The 17384-nt window shown below is 35.1% G+C and overlaps 1 protein-coding gene and 1 long non-coding RNA gene across 4 annotated transcripts in view; one reads left to right on the top strand and one right to left on the bottom strand.

Moving 5' to 3' along the window:
* Positions 1-1255, bottom strand: part of LOC149137075 (uncharacterized) — a 71380-nt gene extending 70125 nt beyond the window's left edge. The window contains exon 1 of the long non-coding RNA XR_016239181.1: positions 1147-1255. This is a non-coding gene — a long non-coding RNA (uncharacterized LOC149137075). The remainder of the gene's footprint in view (positions 1-1146) is intronic.
* LOC106871074 (long-chain fatty acid transport protein 6) overlaps positions 1-15876 on the top strand; it is a 68576-nt gene extending 52700 nt beyond the window's left edge. For all 3 annotated transcript variants that reach the window (XM_014917347.3, XM_089346056.1, XM_052977272.2), the window contains exons 8-12: positions 5132-5323; positions 6493-6592; positions 8510-8708; positions 13274-13371; positions 14609-15876. In XM_014917347.3, the coding sequence (XP_014772833.1) occupies positions 5132-5323; positions 6493-6592; positions 8510-8708; positions 13274-13371; positions 14609-14925 (906 nt within the window). In that variant the 3' untranslated portion in view covers positions 14926-15876. The remainder of the gene's footprint in view (positions 1-5131; positions 5324-6492; positions 6593-8509; positions 8709-13273; positions 13372-14608) is intronic.
* The last annotated feature ends 1508 nt before the right edge of the window (positions 15877-17384 follow it).

Below are 17384 nucleotides of genomic sequence, written 5' to 3'. Positions count from 1 at the left end.
ATATATATATATATATATGGTAATCTTCCAGTTTCGGGAGGTAAAAAAAGTAAATAAGAATACAAGGGAAATAACTTAACGTCTTACTAGTATTATCCGTACTCTCCTCACCCCACCCGTTCGCGAGCGCGCATTCTTCATATTCGTTCACAGCAAGTTGTTTTACACCTATTACACTAATTTATCTTTTTATTTTTGAGCTCGGGTCAAACGCTTTAGTTTGACTGTTATTTCCCTATACTGGAAGATTACCATAAGATGTTGTGCAGCCGGTACTATGATATTCAATCTCGTGTGTGATTTATATATAAACAGTTAACTTCAATCACGTGTGTGATTTTATTTATAAACAGCTAAAAAAAATAAAACATTTCAGAGTAGTACGGGTAATACTAGTAAGACGTTAAGTTATTTCCCTTGTATTTTATTTACTTTTTTTACCTCCCGAAACTGGAAGATTACCCATATATATATATATATATATATATATATATATATATATATATATATATATACTGAAATTGCAAATTATTTAAAATATAAAAATATAATTTTCAACAGAGAGAATTTATCAAAATAGAAAACAAATGAAGTTTGAAGTTTAAAAATAATAGGATCGACCACTCACGACTAGCTAGCGCGGACGCGCGACTGCGCGTTCAGGACCACTCTGCTTTAGTAGTACCGTTATACTCTGTGTGTTTTCAAACGCATGGATATAGGTGTCAAATTTGTTCCAATAACTTTCAAGTGATAGATAGATAGATAGAGAGACAGACAGACAGATAGACAGATAGCTCGCTCCGGCCAGTCATGGTATTAGCTTGTCTGTAGCCAAAGAATCAACTCAAACCAGCAGTAACGTTCCTTGTCAGATTTTTCTACTTTCACTTCTGACAGCTAATACCATGACAGTGTCATATATATATATATAAGGGCATAACTATACAAGTATGCCTCACGCTAACTACCGTAATAAACACATTTTCACCGAATGCGAGGAAATGCAACCCTCAAAGAAGCTAGCTTTTAAAAACAGACTTAACTATAGATCGCCGATTTCATGATCATTATAGTATTATATAATCTTCACTCGTCAGTATAGTATAGTCAAGACACATAAAAATAAACAAAAAATCAACATACCAAACGAACTCCTCATGTATTCTGGGCAGCACATAGAAGATTGTTTATCCCTATATATCTATGAAAAAGGCGGGCTTTTCGAGCTGCACTTCGGTACATGTGTTTTTATTTGGAATAAAATTCAGCACTGAATATGTTCCGGTTATATATTTAATTAATTCAATAATAGGATAAAATCTTATATAAGAATTTATCAAGTAGCTAGCGTGAAAGAAATTCATAGGGAAGAAACCATCGTTTTTCCCTAAATCATATTTATCTATTCATATATATATATATATATTATATATATATATATATATATATATATATATATATAAGGGCATAACTATACAAGAATGCCTCATGCTAACTACCGTAATAAACACATTTTTACCGAATGCGAGGAAATGCAACCCTATACACACATATGAAGGTGCGTGGCCTAGTGGTTAGGCTGTTGCACTCCTGATTGCTAGATTGGGGATTTACTTCCCTGACTGGGCGGCGCATTGCTTTCTTGTGTAAAACACTTCATTTTACGCTGCTCCAGTCCTCTTTTCAATCATTGGGGAATGTTGGCCTGTTCACGTAGCCAGCAGGGTAGCGTCTTTTGAAGGCTAAAACAATGCAGAAAAGCACATTGGAATCAGTGATGTGTAACAATATATGATAGCCTTATCGGTCACATAACATATATATACTCTTTTACTTGTTTCAGTCATTTGACTGCGGCCATGCTGGAGCGCCGCCATTAGTCGAGCAAATCGACCCCGGGACTTATTATTTCTATCGGCCTCTTTTGCCGAACTGCTAAGTTACGGGGACGTAAACACACCAGCATCAGTTGTCAAGCGATGTTGGGAGGACAAACACATACACGCACATACGTATATATATATATATATATATACATATACATATATACGATGAGCTTCTTTCAGTTTCTGTCTACCAAATCCACTCAAGTCTTTGGTCGGCAAAAGGCTACAGTAGAAGACACTTGCCCAAGGTGCCACACAGTAGGACTGAACCCAGAACCATGTGGTTGGTAAGCAAGCTACTTACCACACAGCCACTCCTGCACCTATATATATATATATATATATATATATATATATATAGATATACATACATACATACATACATTATATATATATATATATATATATATATATATATATATATACATTCTTTTATTCTTTTACTTATTTCAGTCATTTGACTGTGGCCATGCTGGAGCACTACCTTTATTCAAACAAATTGACCCCAGTACTTATTATTTGTGAGCCTAGTACTTATTCCATAGTCTCTTTTGCCAGGCTTAAAACAAAATAAGTGCTCGGGTCTTTGCATTTGACTAAAAACTCTTCAGGTAGGTAGGTGCCCCAGCTTGGCCACAGTCTAATGACTGATACAAATATAAAATTTAAAAAGATAAAAGAAAAGATAGTGCAAAAAAATAAGTTTATCAAAGTGTTTTATGTATTTTTCTTGCAGCTCTTTTCTCCTTCTACAACTTGTGTTTATCATTTTTGAAATTTGAATAAATCTTACTTCTTTTCAGATGTATGAATGTAGAGTACCAAGTAGAAAAAAAGACCCCCAAAAACTTAATTCATCTAACAACCCAATGTATGTGTGTGTGTGTGTTTTGCAAGTATTTACATTCCGTGATGGTCGGTAAGTTTCATTGGAGTGGTACATCTGTCAAATAGTAATGCAGGAGTCCCAAGGTGAGCTCAGTATGGACAGAAACCACACATTGAGCAAAAAGGATAAAGGTTCACTCAATCTCGATTTTACAGTTCCCATAAATAAATCATGCTGAAGCTCAGCTCTTTCAATGACAAATGCAATGAAAGAGAATTTCTTACTTGAAAATCAACTAAAGATTAGTAAAATTAATGACATCTTGGCTGTAAAATAATGTCTTTGTAATAAGTATTTATGTAACTTATGCTAGCATCAAAAAGCAGACATAGACTGAGTGAATACTGTTTGGAATTTCTTATTTCCCCAAAATAACCAGTAAAATCAAAAAGAAAACTACTAAGACAAATTTCCGGATTGGTTCTGACTTTCATCTGTATCTATCTTATTTCTCTTGAGCTACCAGTCTCTTTGAAAAAGTATAAAACACTTAACTCCTTATTTGAAGATTTGTGCCTATTCAAGAAAATTCAGTTAAAATCAGAGGAAATGGTTGAGTAGACTACTGGACTAAGTGCTTCAGTACATCTGTATTAATTCTTCACAGTTCTGAGTTCAAATCCTGCTGGTGTTTGATTCTCCTTACATATCTAGTCAATAAAACATTTGGTTTTATATTTGATGTGACATCAACATATTAGTTATGTATAATGTGATACAAATACTATACTTTATTGTATTTAATATGGCAACAAAATATCTGTTGGCTATCATGAAACACCAATTTTATGGTTAAGTACTAAAAAAAGAAAAAAAAAAAAGAAAAGAAAAGTAAGAAAAAGAATATCTGTTAATATTTGGAGTTAATCTTATTATTTAAACATCTTAAAGTGGTGAGCTGGCAGAATGCTTAGCATGCTGACATTTTGTCTGTCATTTCATTAGTGGCATTTTGTCTGTTTTTGTTCTGAGTTCAAATTCTGCTGAGGCTGACTTTGCCTTTCATCCTTTTGGGGTCAATAAAATAAGTACCCAGTGTTCACACTGGGGTCAATGTAATTGACTTATCCCCTCCTCTGAAATTGCTGGCCTTGTGCCCAAATTCGAAATCATTATTTAAGCATCCTAACTATTTAGCATGTAAACTGGTCATATCTGGCCCAAATATTCTACATGTTTTATGTGCAAACTGTCCAAATCCAGCTTCTCACATCTACCCTACAATGCTATTCTGAAAATATACAATTGCATCATTGAAATCTCAGGACCTATAAGATAATGCATGATTAATTCAAAACAGCGTGAATAAATAGGTGTTACATTTACCAGAGTAATCTGAATGCAAAAGCATTAAGACATAAGCATAACTATGTAGTTAAGAAGACTCCTTCTCAGCCATGTGGTTCCAGATTCAGTTCCATTATGCAGCATTTTGAGCAAGTGACTCCTGCAATAGCCTCAGGCTGGTCATTGGCATGTGATTGAATTTGGTGAAATGGAAACTGAATGGAAGTCCTTATATTGTATATATATATATATATATATACATATATATATCTGTATCATCATCATCATCATCATTGTTTTAACAACCAATTTTCCATGTTTACCATAGCTGGATGGAGTTTATTAATGTAAATTTTCTACAGCTGGATACTCTTCATGTTGCTAACCTTCACCTGTTTCCAAGCAAGGTAACGTTTCCTCATGGCCAGACATGTTTTTGCAAGATATGAATGAATGAATGACACTGCTTGTTTGACAGAGACGTTCATTTACAACTGCAAAAGAGACACAACTGCACACACACCCACAATGATATACTTCTTTCAATTTCCATCTAATAACTCCTGTTGCAAGACTTTGGTTTAGCAGGAGCTATATTAGAAGACACTTGCCCAAAGCGTTATACAGTGGGCAAGTGTCCCAAAACCATGTTGGTGGTAACCAAATTTCTCCACCATACAGTTATGCCTGTATGTATGTATGCATGTATATATATGTGTATATGAGTGTGTGCGTGTGTGTGTGCATGTGTGTATCTATGTAAATGTTTACATTCTGTGCAAAGATGAGCTGCAGATGGAGTTAGTTGACATTTCCCTGCTAAAATACTGTCCAGTAACTTTATGCTTTCGAAGACATGCAGAATGAAAACTCTCTTAATCAAAAAAATATGCAAGTGTAAGCAACAGGAAGGGTATCAAACTGTAAAGCAATGCCTCATTAATATGCATTTTGTCTAACCAATGCTAGAATGTAAGAAGGATAATGAATGAACTAATGAACAAACAGGCAGATCGCATATTATATATTTCTGTTTCTTAAAATGAAAACATTTTCTGAATTTCAGAGGAATAAGAAGATTTCTCATAAGGTGAGATTGATGTATGGAAATGGTCTTGGTATAGATATTTGGGAAACATTCCAGAAAACATTCCGTATTCCTCACATTTATGAATTATATGGTGCTACTGAAGGAAATTGTTTTCTGATAAATTTTTATAACAGATGTGGTGCAATTGGTCGCTTGAGTCCATTACTTGTAAGTCAATACCATTACAGACTTTCTGTCTTTCTTTCTTATTTCACATTGCGTCTTTTAACCTTTAGCTCACTGTAAGTGTATCATGTCACCATATGAGTTTTCTTCCTTGTAGTAAGAGGGCAGTGACCAGGGAAACAATTCTAGAGAAAATGCTATGTGGCAAAGATTAAATTAACCAATTTATCTATTTATTTCAATGGTTCTCAACTGGGCTCCATATAAGAATTTTCTGGGTCCATGCAAATGGAGATCACATCAGTATTTTAAATGTCCGCGAATAAATTTTGCTTTTGATTTATTTATTGCAAGAAACAGTTAGGTTTCTTCCTCTAATGTTTCACATAATTCAACATGTTTCTGGCAACTGGAATATATTCTCTCAGAGAGTACTATTGCAAACCCATACAAATAAATAGGTGAAAAACAAAATAAGAATTTTGAAAAAAGTTTCTTTAAAACTAGCTTTAAAACATCAAATGGCTATGGGGGGGGGGGGTCTATCAGAGTAAAGCAGTAATCAAAGGGGTCCATAGTCTCAAAAATAGTTGAGAACTGATTTATTTTGATATATGTGTTTGTGTATTATTTTAGAGTTTCATTTTTAATATATTGTTTTTCTTGATTCATTATTACTAGGTTTTTACCTGTTGCTAAGCTGCTGATAGAATTATTTGTTAATAATGCATGTACCTTCTTTTAATAGGAGACTGTTATATAGTGAAAGTCTTGTTAGTTTCTATCTATCTATCTATCTATCTGTCTACCTACATATCTATCTGTCTATCTATCTATCTACCTACCTACATATCTATCTGTCTATCTATCTATCTATCTATCACATACACATGCATGCATGTGCGCGCGCACACACACACACACATTTTGATATTTGTATTTGTGCATTATTTCAGTATTTCATTTTTAGCATGTTGTTTTTTTTGATTTATTATTGTTATTGTTACTCATAATCAATTTCAGTACAATGTCAGCCTACACTCCAGAGACCCAAAATTTACAAATAATCTCATATTTTCTTGAATAGTGAATTCTTGTGAACCTAAAGAACATCCTCTACCTGGGATTCACATTCAGCTTTTCTCCTCTTCTAAACATAGGCACAAGCATTGCTATGTGGTTAATTATTATCTTGTTTCTATTTCCTGTAGAACAGGTTGAACCCTGCGAAAATGTTCCTGGTTAGGTACGACCTTGATACTTGTCAGCCTTTGAGAAATTCTGAAGGTCGATGCATACCAGTAGAAATTGGTAAATATCACAAATACTATTTTTTAAATTAAATTAATATGTTGTTGTTGTTGGTGCTCTTGTACATTATCTTTAAATCAACTCTGACTGAACAAGCCTGGGGGATAAACATAAAAGGCGTTCCAAATATGTCCATCTCATCTGGTGTTGTTGTGTGGTAAGAAGCTTGCTTTCCAAACACATGATATCCGGGTTCAGTCTCACTGCATGACACCTTGGGGAAATGTCTTCTACCATAGCCTTGGGCTGACCAAAACCTTGTGAGTAGATTTGGTAGATGGAAACTGAAAGAAGCTTGTGGTATATATATATATATATATATATAGAAGGAGGGGTAGACCTAAGAACTCGTGGCGTAGATCAACACAAAAGGAACTAGAGAAAGGGGGCCATTCATGGCAGAGTATAAGTACAGAAGCGAAAAATTATGCGACATGGAATTCAATTATAAGTGGCCTATACTCCACGTTGGAGGGTTAAAGGCAAGAATATATATATATATATATATATATATATATATATATATATATATATATATATCTGTGCGTGTGTGTGCATTTGCATTTGTCCCTCTACCATTGCTTGACAACTGGTGTTGGTGTGTTTACATCCCCATAACTTAGTGGTTTGGTAGTAAAAACTTATAGAATAAGTATCAGGCTTGACAAAAAAAAAATGAAAATAATAAGTAGTGGGGTTGGGGTTGATTAATTTGACTAAAAATTCTTCTAATGACTGAAACAAGTAAAAGATATGTAATATAGCCAGTACTAAATTATTCAATTTGTCCTTTCAGTTTTAAGATTGTTGTGATCTGCAGGAGATTCCGCTGCTTTCTCTAGCAGACTATGGTGCTTGTATATGAACAGCTATGCTACATGGCAGTGAAACATGGGCTGGACTGCTGAGGACATGTGAAGGTTTGAAAGAAAGGAAGCCAGTATGCTCCTCTGGATGGGTAATGTCAGTGTGCATATACGACAGAGTGTAAGTGATTTGAAAGAAAAACTGAGAATACAGGACATCAGATGTAGTGTACAAGAGGGGAGGCTGTGCTGGTATGGTTATGTCATGCATACAGATGAGGACATTGCATCAAGAAGTGCCAAGCTCTAAGTGTGGAGGGAATGTGTGGAAGGGGTAGATCCAGGAAGAAGTAGGACAAAGTGGAAAGGAAGGATCTTCAGAGGCTGGGTCTCACAGAGGGGATGACAGGGAACCAAGACTTTTGGAAGTTTGCTGTGCTTGAGAAGACATGTCAGTCTAAGTAAATACATAATTATCCTTGCATACAGGTATATCCCTTGCATCTCTCTTCAGCTGAGCATTCCTAATCTTACAGGCTCGTGGGTGCTGGTGCCACATAGAAAGCACTCATATTGATGCCATGTAAAAGCCTCCATGCCAGTGTTATGTAATGGGACCCAGTACACTCTGTAAAGTGGTTGGTATTAGGAAGGGCATCCAGCCATTGAAACCATGCCAAAACAGATATGGCACCTGGGCAGCTCTTCAGCTAATCAGCTCCTATCAAACTGTCCAACTCATGCCAATATGGAAAATGGGCGTTAAATGATGATGATGATGATTAACTGACTACATTATTATTATCTCATTGGCTCATTTTGTTGAAAATTAGGCTTACAACAACAGGTTCAACTCTTATTTTGGTATTGAGTGGTTAATGTTAAATGATATTTTATTTGGCAGTCTACTGTTATTTGCTGTACTATTCCCAATATCATCCTTTCTATTTTCTTTAGCCACCACTGCTATCCTCCTCCTCCCCCTCCTCCACCACCACCACCACCTTCTGCCACCCTCCTCCTCCTCATCATTTATTGTTATATTATAATTTGCCATGATATATGGATATTCTCTTGATAAAACAGTTGTCACTGCTGTTGTATATTGCAGGTGAGGCTGGCCTCTTACTGGGAAAAGTGTTGCCAGAACATGACCTGCCACTGTATAAAGGTGCAAAAGAAATGTCTGATGCCAAATTTGTGTACAATGTTATGGAGGAAGGTGACAAATACTTCAACACTGGTGATCTTCTGTATTCAGACAATGACTACTTTCTTTACTTCAAAGACCGCATTGGTGACACTTTTAGGTAAGTCAGTAGTTTATCTTTTCCATTGAACCTTGGAACTTAGATCAGAGCTGATGTTTTTAAGCAATGTTAACCCTTCTGCATTCGGATTACTCTGTCAAATGTAATGCTTATTTATTCACATTGTGGAGGGAACCTGCTCCTGTGGATGGGTAATGTCAATGTGCATATACAACAGAATGTAGGTGATCTGAGAGAAAAACTGGGTATGCAGGGCAACAAATGTAATGGGCAAAAGAGAAAACTGCACTGGTACAGTCATGTAATGTGTATGAATGAAGACAGTTGCATCAAGAAGTGCCAAGCTTTAACTGTGGAGTGAACATGTGGAAGTGTTAGATCCAGGAAAATGTGGGATGAAGTTGCAGTAAAAGCTGTTTTGTTTCATAGGTAATGAAAATTAAACTAATTTAAAACGAGTTCTCTCATTGGCTGAAAAGAGTTCAGCCAAAATCATTCTAGGTTTTAGCCAGAATTATTCTTGATGTTATTTTGGAATGCTTCTAGAAACTTCCATGGGAAGTTATAAAAGCCAGGATTTTTTCAAATTTTAGTTAGTGGAAAGTGTGCCTTCTGGAAGCTATCTCACTCAAACTCACTTACACTTCTTGTTGTATTTTGATGTTCTTGCACTAATAATGAAAGACGTTATACCTCACAAGAATGACCTAACTCTTTCTCTTTCGATGGACTACATTAACAATATAATTTTTGTCACTTCTTTACATACTAACTTTTAGACAAAAAACTAGAAAAAAACATTCCACTATGCCAGGGGTTCTCAACCTTTTTGTCCTTATCGCCCACTTTTCCACACATAAAAGTTCCCATCGCCCACCTGTGCAGTAATTTTTAGGAAGCAAAAATAAAGCATATTCGGAATGGTTGCTTAAAAAATGAAATATTTATTGAGATGAAATATTGCAAAACGGATATTCGGAGTTGATACGTTATTCAGAAGAATAAAGTTTTTGATTGCTAAATGTTTCTCAATGAAATAAAATTGAAAAATGATACATGTATTAAATGTTCATCAAACTCACCATGTTTAGCTTTCAGTGTGATCCTTGAGGCTGATGCAACACAGCTAGTGCAGACACATTTGATTGTAAATTTGTCAATTTTAATCACAAGTCTCCTCGTTTGGCTACATCCAGTTCACTTCTATATAAGTAAAGTACCAACATGACTGAAACCAGATTCGACCAAGTACGATGTTGGGAAGGCAAGCAAAATTAATTTCAAATGCTTTCCATAAGTTGGGGTAAGAATTCAATATATTTTGATGATACCACAAGCCTTCTTTGCCATGAAACCGATATCTCATTGTGGCCTCATTATCATTTTGCAATTCAGTTAGCTCCTCCTGAATGTCGTCTTTGCAATAGACTGCTTGGACTTCAAACGGTTTGCTATACCAATTTGGAATATTCATTGTAATAGCATCTTAAAATTGCTCCATCATGTCATCATGCAATGATTGTAGATAGTCACAATAGGTAATGATATCCTCATCAACCAATTCATCTTTCAAAGAATCCATTTGTGGAAATTGATGCAATTGACGTTTGGAAATGTTTATTTTATACAGGACCAATTTTGAAATGAAGGCAGTGATAAATGATTTACAATCGACAAGAGCTTTTTTGCTTTCCTTGCAACAACTTAGTCAAATCATTAAATTTAGTGAATATATCGCTCAGTAAAAAAAGTATCGTGCTTTGCAGCAATCAATGAAGCCGACAGAGAAGTACTTTTAAAGAAAGATATGATCACATGAAACAGTTCAACAAAGCGAACTACACAGTTGTCCTTTGACAGCCACCCTACTTTGGTGTAGTACAGAAGCCTTACAAAATCATCATCATTATCCAGACACAGTTGACAGAAAATTTGATCAGACAAGGAATTTAATTTCAGTTTATTCACAGTTTTGATAACCAACTGCAGCACATCATTCATCTGACCATTGATATTTCTTGCCACTAAATGTTGTCAGTGTATCACACAATGAACTGTTAAAATCTGTTGAGAAATTTCACGCTTTAGGAGAGATGAAAAACCTCTTATCTTCCAACTATCGAAGAGGCCCCATCAGACGCACAGGTAATAATGTTGGTCAGTGGGATATGATGTTTAGAAAGGAAACGCTTAAGCATATTGAAAATAGATATACCTTTTGAATCAAGCAGCAAGTTCTCTGTGAACAGCATTTCCTCACAAGGTTGAAGGTATTCATTGAAATATCGAACATAAACCATGATCAAATATTGGTTATCGTTAACCGTTGACTCATCCACTTGTATAGAAAATTCAGAACACTAGAGAATTTGAATGAGTTGATGTTTGACATTGGTGGCTATTTCATCCATTCGTCAAGAAATTGTATTGTTACAATGTGGAATTTTCTTGATAATTTTGTCGGACTTCTTGTGCATTACAGTCAACAGAACCTCTTCAATGATAGATCAAAGCTATGTTTCTCCTATAGCATGGGACTTCCCGGTCTTTGTGACCTGTTATGCAATATTGTACAATGCAATCATACCATCATTTTCCTGTACAGTTGCTTTCGTAAACATTGTGTTCAGTGTTTTCTGCTTTTCGAAAGAGGCCTTAAGTTGCAAAAAAATGACAATGGTTTGTCTTTTTTGTCAGAATGCTTGAAATCAAAATGATATTTCAAGCGTGGAGGTTTCATAGCTTTATTGCTCAAAGTTTGCTGGCGTAGAAGACACATAGGTAATTGACAGTTCTGAGGAAAAACAATAAATCCATATAATAAATATTTAATGCTGTACTGGCAACAAAGTTTCTTTACCAGAGGCATCAGGAAAATTAAAATTCGAAAAAAGAATTCATAGAAGCAGAATCGGCAAAGGCAGAAATTCACAATGCACGTGGATGTGTGTGTGTCCAATGCAAGTGTAGTGATGTGATTAATGGGTCTGGTTACTATTTCTGGTCTGATCTGAGAATAGACCTAAAAAGGACTGTTATCGCATATGATAAGGATGAACGGGGTGAGGTAGCTAGGTGTGTATCTTTGTGTTGTGTTGTGTTCATTCACCATCACTGCTTGACAACCAGTGTTGGTTTGTTTATGTCCCTGTAACTTAGTGTTTCAGCAAAAGGTACTGATAGAATAAATACCAGACTTTAAAAAAAAATAAATATAAGTACCAAGGTTGATCTGTTTGACTAAATCCTTCAAGATGGTGCTTCAGCATGGTCAGTCTTATGACTGAAACAAGTAAATTATAAAAAGACATGTTATCGTATGATATCTGTGCATGGATTTCATTCCACCTCACTAAATAATAATAATAATAATAATAACTGGGCCAGAAATTTGTGGAAAGAAGGTTAGTCAATTATACCAAGCGTAATACTTAACTGTGGATAAAGAAGAAAGAACTGTGATTGGTTGTGACACAAGAGCTATTGGATGATGCATGCTGGGAAGGTCTAGTCCTTGTTGCAGTGTGGTAGATTGTATGTTTCAATGATCTTGAGAGCTATACCAGTGGAATGTGAGCTCTTGGCAGGGTCTCCTGTGTTGGACAGGTCAAAGGATAGAGGCCAGATTATTATGAACCAACTCTTTCCAATTTTTTTGGCAAAAAAAACCTCAATGTTATAGAAGCATTCATATCAAATCAAAACTGACAAGACCTTTGAGAGGAAGGCTTCTCTCAGGGAAATGTATGACACAGCGCAGCCTGAAAGGAAGCTGCATATCCCCCCCCCCCAAAAGGCAGTGATCTAGGTAGAGAGAGGCAGAAAAGAAAGGTGAAAGTTTAAAACAGTGGAGAAAAGTCATCAATGTGCTGTAGGAAGTGAAAGCACTTTATTTATTGATTCTTGAAGGATGAAAGGTAAATTTGACTTTAGAACATAAAAATCTGGAGAAATTGCTGTGAAGCATTTTGCCTGATGCTCTACCATAAGATCATCATCATCATTTCATGTCCATTGTCCATGCTGGCATGGACTGGATGGTTTGACCAGGACTGGCAAGCTGGAAGGCTGCACCAGACTCCAGTCTGATTCAGCATGATTTCAATGGTTGGATGCCCTTCCTAATGCTAACCACTCTGTGAGTGTAATGAGTTCTTTTACGTGCCACCAGCAAGAGTGCCATATGCATAACACCAGTATCTGTTATGACTATGAGTTCACTTGGCTTGATGGGTCTTCTTGTCAAGCATGGCATAATGCCAAAGGTCTCGGTCATTTGTCATTCTCTCTGTGAGGCCCAACACTCGTAAGGTGCTCTTCACCCTACGAGAGTTGAGAAAAATAAGTCAAGAGCTGGGGTTGATGTAATCAACTAATCCCTTCCCCACCAAAAATTATGGCCTTGTACCTGTAGTAGAAATAACTAATGAGCTACTTCACAAATTAACTGATGGTATTTTAATAATAATAAGTTAATTAACAAAACAGGTTTTTACATTATACTAATATTTGGGACATTGGTGCTTATAAAACCAAGTTATTTAGTAATTTGTTTGACATCATGCCTCTTCTACTAGTCTTTTTGCCATATTTTTTTTCTGCAGATGGAAAGGAGAGAATATTTCTACATTAGATGTTGCTAATGTTATTAGAATCCTGGATTTCATAGAAGATGCTAATGTATATGGTGTTAAAGTTCCAGGTGAGTAAACCTTAAAAACCATCTTCAATATTCAATCTTTCATGATAAGTTGGGAATTTATTTGATATTTTTAGATTTTCTTTCATGTTAAATGATCAGAGATTAAAAAATATGTAATACTATAATATTTATGTCTATGTTAAGTTTCAATCGATGTGATCCCAGATCATCTATTGTTATTTAGCCCCAGTCCTGCTCTAATCAAGTGGACCATTAATCAAAAGCACTCTAGCCATTGCCACCCTATCTTTTATTCCAAACTTAGTGTACCTATGTCCACCTTATCCAACAATCCATTCTTTTTCAAAGATAATAGAGTGTGATTTAAGGGAGACATTGTGGTTGTTTCTAGCAGGTTGAGTGACCTCATGGAAGCTCTTTGTTGGTTTGTTCAAGTATCTTAATATTGGATGTGTACATAGTATTTTCATCATTTTGAGAACCTCTTCTTGGTCACATGACTAACCAAATCTCCATTAGATCTCACCCTGCTATGTTTAAAAATGAAATACACTTTAGATATGTTTCTAGGCACTTTGTCTAGAAAAGGCAAAAAAAAAAAAAAGAAAAAAAGAAAAAAAGAAAAAAAATCATTTGATCATAGTCTATGTGGAACTTTAGGTATGTGTCTTCCCTGAGCTAACCAATATCTTGTGAGTGAATTTAGTAGATGGAAACTGTGCAGAATTCTATCTTCTCTCCGTTATTTTTTCTGTGTCTTTCAACATTTCCCCTTATTTATCTGTCCCCTCTTTCTTTTTACTTTCTCTTGTACTTCTTCCTTTGTCCACCTTTGTTAGCTATTAACTGTCTATACTCTCTCTCCCTTTCTCTTCCCACACTCCATCTTTCTTCATATCTACTCTATTCTAACTATCTCAACTCCTTCTTTTGTTTCGTCTATCCTTACCTTTACTATTTTTTTCTCTATGTATCTCTGTTTCCCACTTTCTCACTCTCTGTCTTTCTCTCTACCACTCATTACCAGCTCTTTCGACTAAAGGCAGTGCTCCAGCATGGCCACAGTCAAATGACTGAAACAAGTAAAAGAGTAAAGTGTAGATACTGGGCGTGATTTGTGGTGTTCAAGCATGGCCACAGTCCAGTGACTGAAATGCATAAAAGATAAGAGTTAGGCTGCTCGATTGGTGCTGGTTTGGGGGTTATGCAACATCAACAACAACAACAACAGCAACAACAAGCATTTGATTCATTGATTTATCTTTTCTTATCTCAGGTCATGGTGGCAGAGCTGGTATGGCATCTCTAAAATTATATGATGGAGTAAATCTGACTAACGAGCAGTTTAGAAAGCTATATGATTGTTGTAAGAAGAACCTTATATCTCATGCAGTACCACTATTTTTGCGAATACAAGACAATATGGAACTATCTGGAACATTCAAGCAGCAGAAGAAAAAGCTCCAAGAAGAGGGTTTTGATCCTAGTGTTATCAGCGATTCATTATACTATATTGATCGTTCCATGCAGACTTACTTACCTTTGACAGAAAATATGTTTAAGAATATTAATTTTAAGAAAAGTAAATTGTAGTGTATTTTATCATGCTAATTGTTACCTGTGAATTGTAAGCCTGTGGTTGTAAGCTGTAATTGTTAGTTACCCATGATCAAATGCAATATTAAAGAAAAAATGTAGGGGTTCTGTTGAAGTATGGATGACCAATTTTGATGATGTGGAGTTACATGTGGTAAAATGGTTTGATAACAGTGGTGTTACTCTCCATTGTTAATACATGAAGCCGTCAATTCTATTCTTGAAGCCTCTAGATTTGAAAGAAAACAAAAGTGTTGGGTAACCATCCCATGCCTTTCAATTGTTAACACATAGAATAAACGTCAAACATGTCAATTCTTCTAGATGGTATAGATCACTGGCTCCTGTACATGGAAGGCGGCAAGAAGAGCAGATGCAAGAGTCAGGTAGTGAGTCCATTAGAAGGGTTATCTGTGGTAAACATAATGTTAAGCTTTGCTTTACCACAAAATCAAACTGTTTCAAGTACTTTCACATTGAATAAAAACAGTTTTTGTTTTTCCATATACCAAGTAGATACTTTTTATTGCTAATCTTGTGTTTTTAGATAGCCTTGATGTGATAATAAATTACATTTCAAGTATCTATTTACATGTCTTCATTTACCGTTGTTGTATACTGTTGCTTTAAATTAACAAAGCCTAAAATGCTTGAATAGTTACTTACATACAAATTGGCAATGATTCACTTTTCAGTTATGGATTTTGATTGTCTTAATGTAAAAATAATTTTTTTTTGTATCTGTCTTTAACAATTCATACAATATAGAGCTAATTTCTGAGAATATATTTTTTGATATTTTATACATCATCTCTTTTTATATGGATATATATACATACATACATGAATGTAAAACATTTCTATTTTTGATTATTTCTAACAATGAAATATTGTTAAAGAGTTATTGGGAATATGTTTATATTGAATAAAAATTAATTTAAAATCCAATTTTATTTAATTAATTAATTAGTAAACTCTAAAATCAAAATGATTATTATAAAGAATTTTATTACCATAATTTTCTTGTTTGTGTGCTTTATTTCTCTTGTGTAACCCCAGGTTGTGGTTCAGCAGACCTATGATATATAGGCAGTTCTCTAAAGACTAACTTCGTGTGACCCATAAATTTATACTATGCTTCCAGATATAACTTTCTTGTACCTAGCCATGGTAGGAGAGTATCCACTTAGAGGTGTTTGATAGCCTTTTGACCTTCATTGTTATTAGTTTCAAATTTTGGCACAAGGCCAGCGATTTTAGAGCAGGAAGTAAGTTGATTACATCGACCCCAGTGATCAACTGGTACTTAATTTATCGACCCCCAAAAGGATGAAAGGCAAAGTTGACCATGGCAGAATTTGAACTCAGAACGTAAAGACGGACTAAATGCTGCTAAGCATTTTGCCCAGCATGCTAATGATCCTGTGAGCTTGCTGCCTTTCTAATGACTAATAATAATATTAATAATGGTGGGTGGTTTAGCTTAATTGGTCTAGAGCACCGCAACACGTAATCACGGAGGTGTGAGTTCGAGTCTCATAGCTGGCTGCCTACACTTTTTTCTGCAAAATAGGGGTAGCTTATCCTGTTCAGGCTATATTATTAGCATTATCCTGCATTTGAGAATTTAAAATCTCTTCTGTAACTTTCTAAGACATCTCAACGCTTCTAAAAGCAAACTTCGTTTGTTTGTTTACGTTCATCATAATTTGAATTTAATATTAATAATATTAATAATTGTTTCTTTATTTATATTTTATCTATTTATATATATAATAAAATAATAGTAATCCTTTCTACTAGAGGTAAAAGGCTTGAAATTTGGGGGAAGGGGCTAGTTGATTACGTCAACCTCAATGCTCAACTGGTACTTATTTCATCGAATCCAAAAGGATGAAAGGCTATGTTGACTTCGGTGGAATTTGAACTCAAAACAGACGAAATGCCACTAAGCATTTTGCCTGGCATGCTAACAATTCTGGCAGCTCACTGCCTTTCAAATGAGAGATAATATTAATAATTGGTTTTTTGTTTATATTTTATATATTTATTTATATAATAGTAGTAATAATAAGGAGATGGAGAGCTTTTTATACTATAGGCACATGGCCTGAAATTTTGTGGGAGTAGGCTAATTGATTACATTGGCGCCAGTGTTCAACTGTTACTTTTTTATTGACCCCGAATGGATGAAAGGCAAAGTCGACCTTGGTGGTGTCTGAACATAGAACATCAAGCTGGAAGTAATGCTGCAAAGCATTATACCATCAGAATTATCATTATCAACTTCATCATTGTTTTGGATCGCATTTGACAAGTCATAAAGCCAGTATTCCCTGAGAAAGTCTAACTAGTTAATCAATTCAATGAATCTTAGTATATTACTGGTAGTCATTATCTCCTGAGAGATAGATAAAAGAAAATAGTCAAACCCTGGAGTATTTGAACTCTGTAGT

The sequence above is a fragment of the Octopus bimaculoides genome, chromosome 2 (assembly GCF_046866305.1).
Source record: "Octopus bimaculoides isolate indiv1 chromosome 2, ASM4686630v1, whole genome shotgun sequence".
Taxonomy (NCBI): domain Eukaryota; kingdom Metazoa; phylum Mollusca; class Cephalopoda; order Octopoda; family Octopodidae; genus Octopus; species Octopus bimaculoides.
The sequence above is the reverse complement of the archived record's forward strand: the minus strand, read 5'-3'. Positions and strand labels throughout refer to the sequence as shown.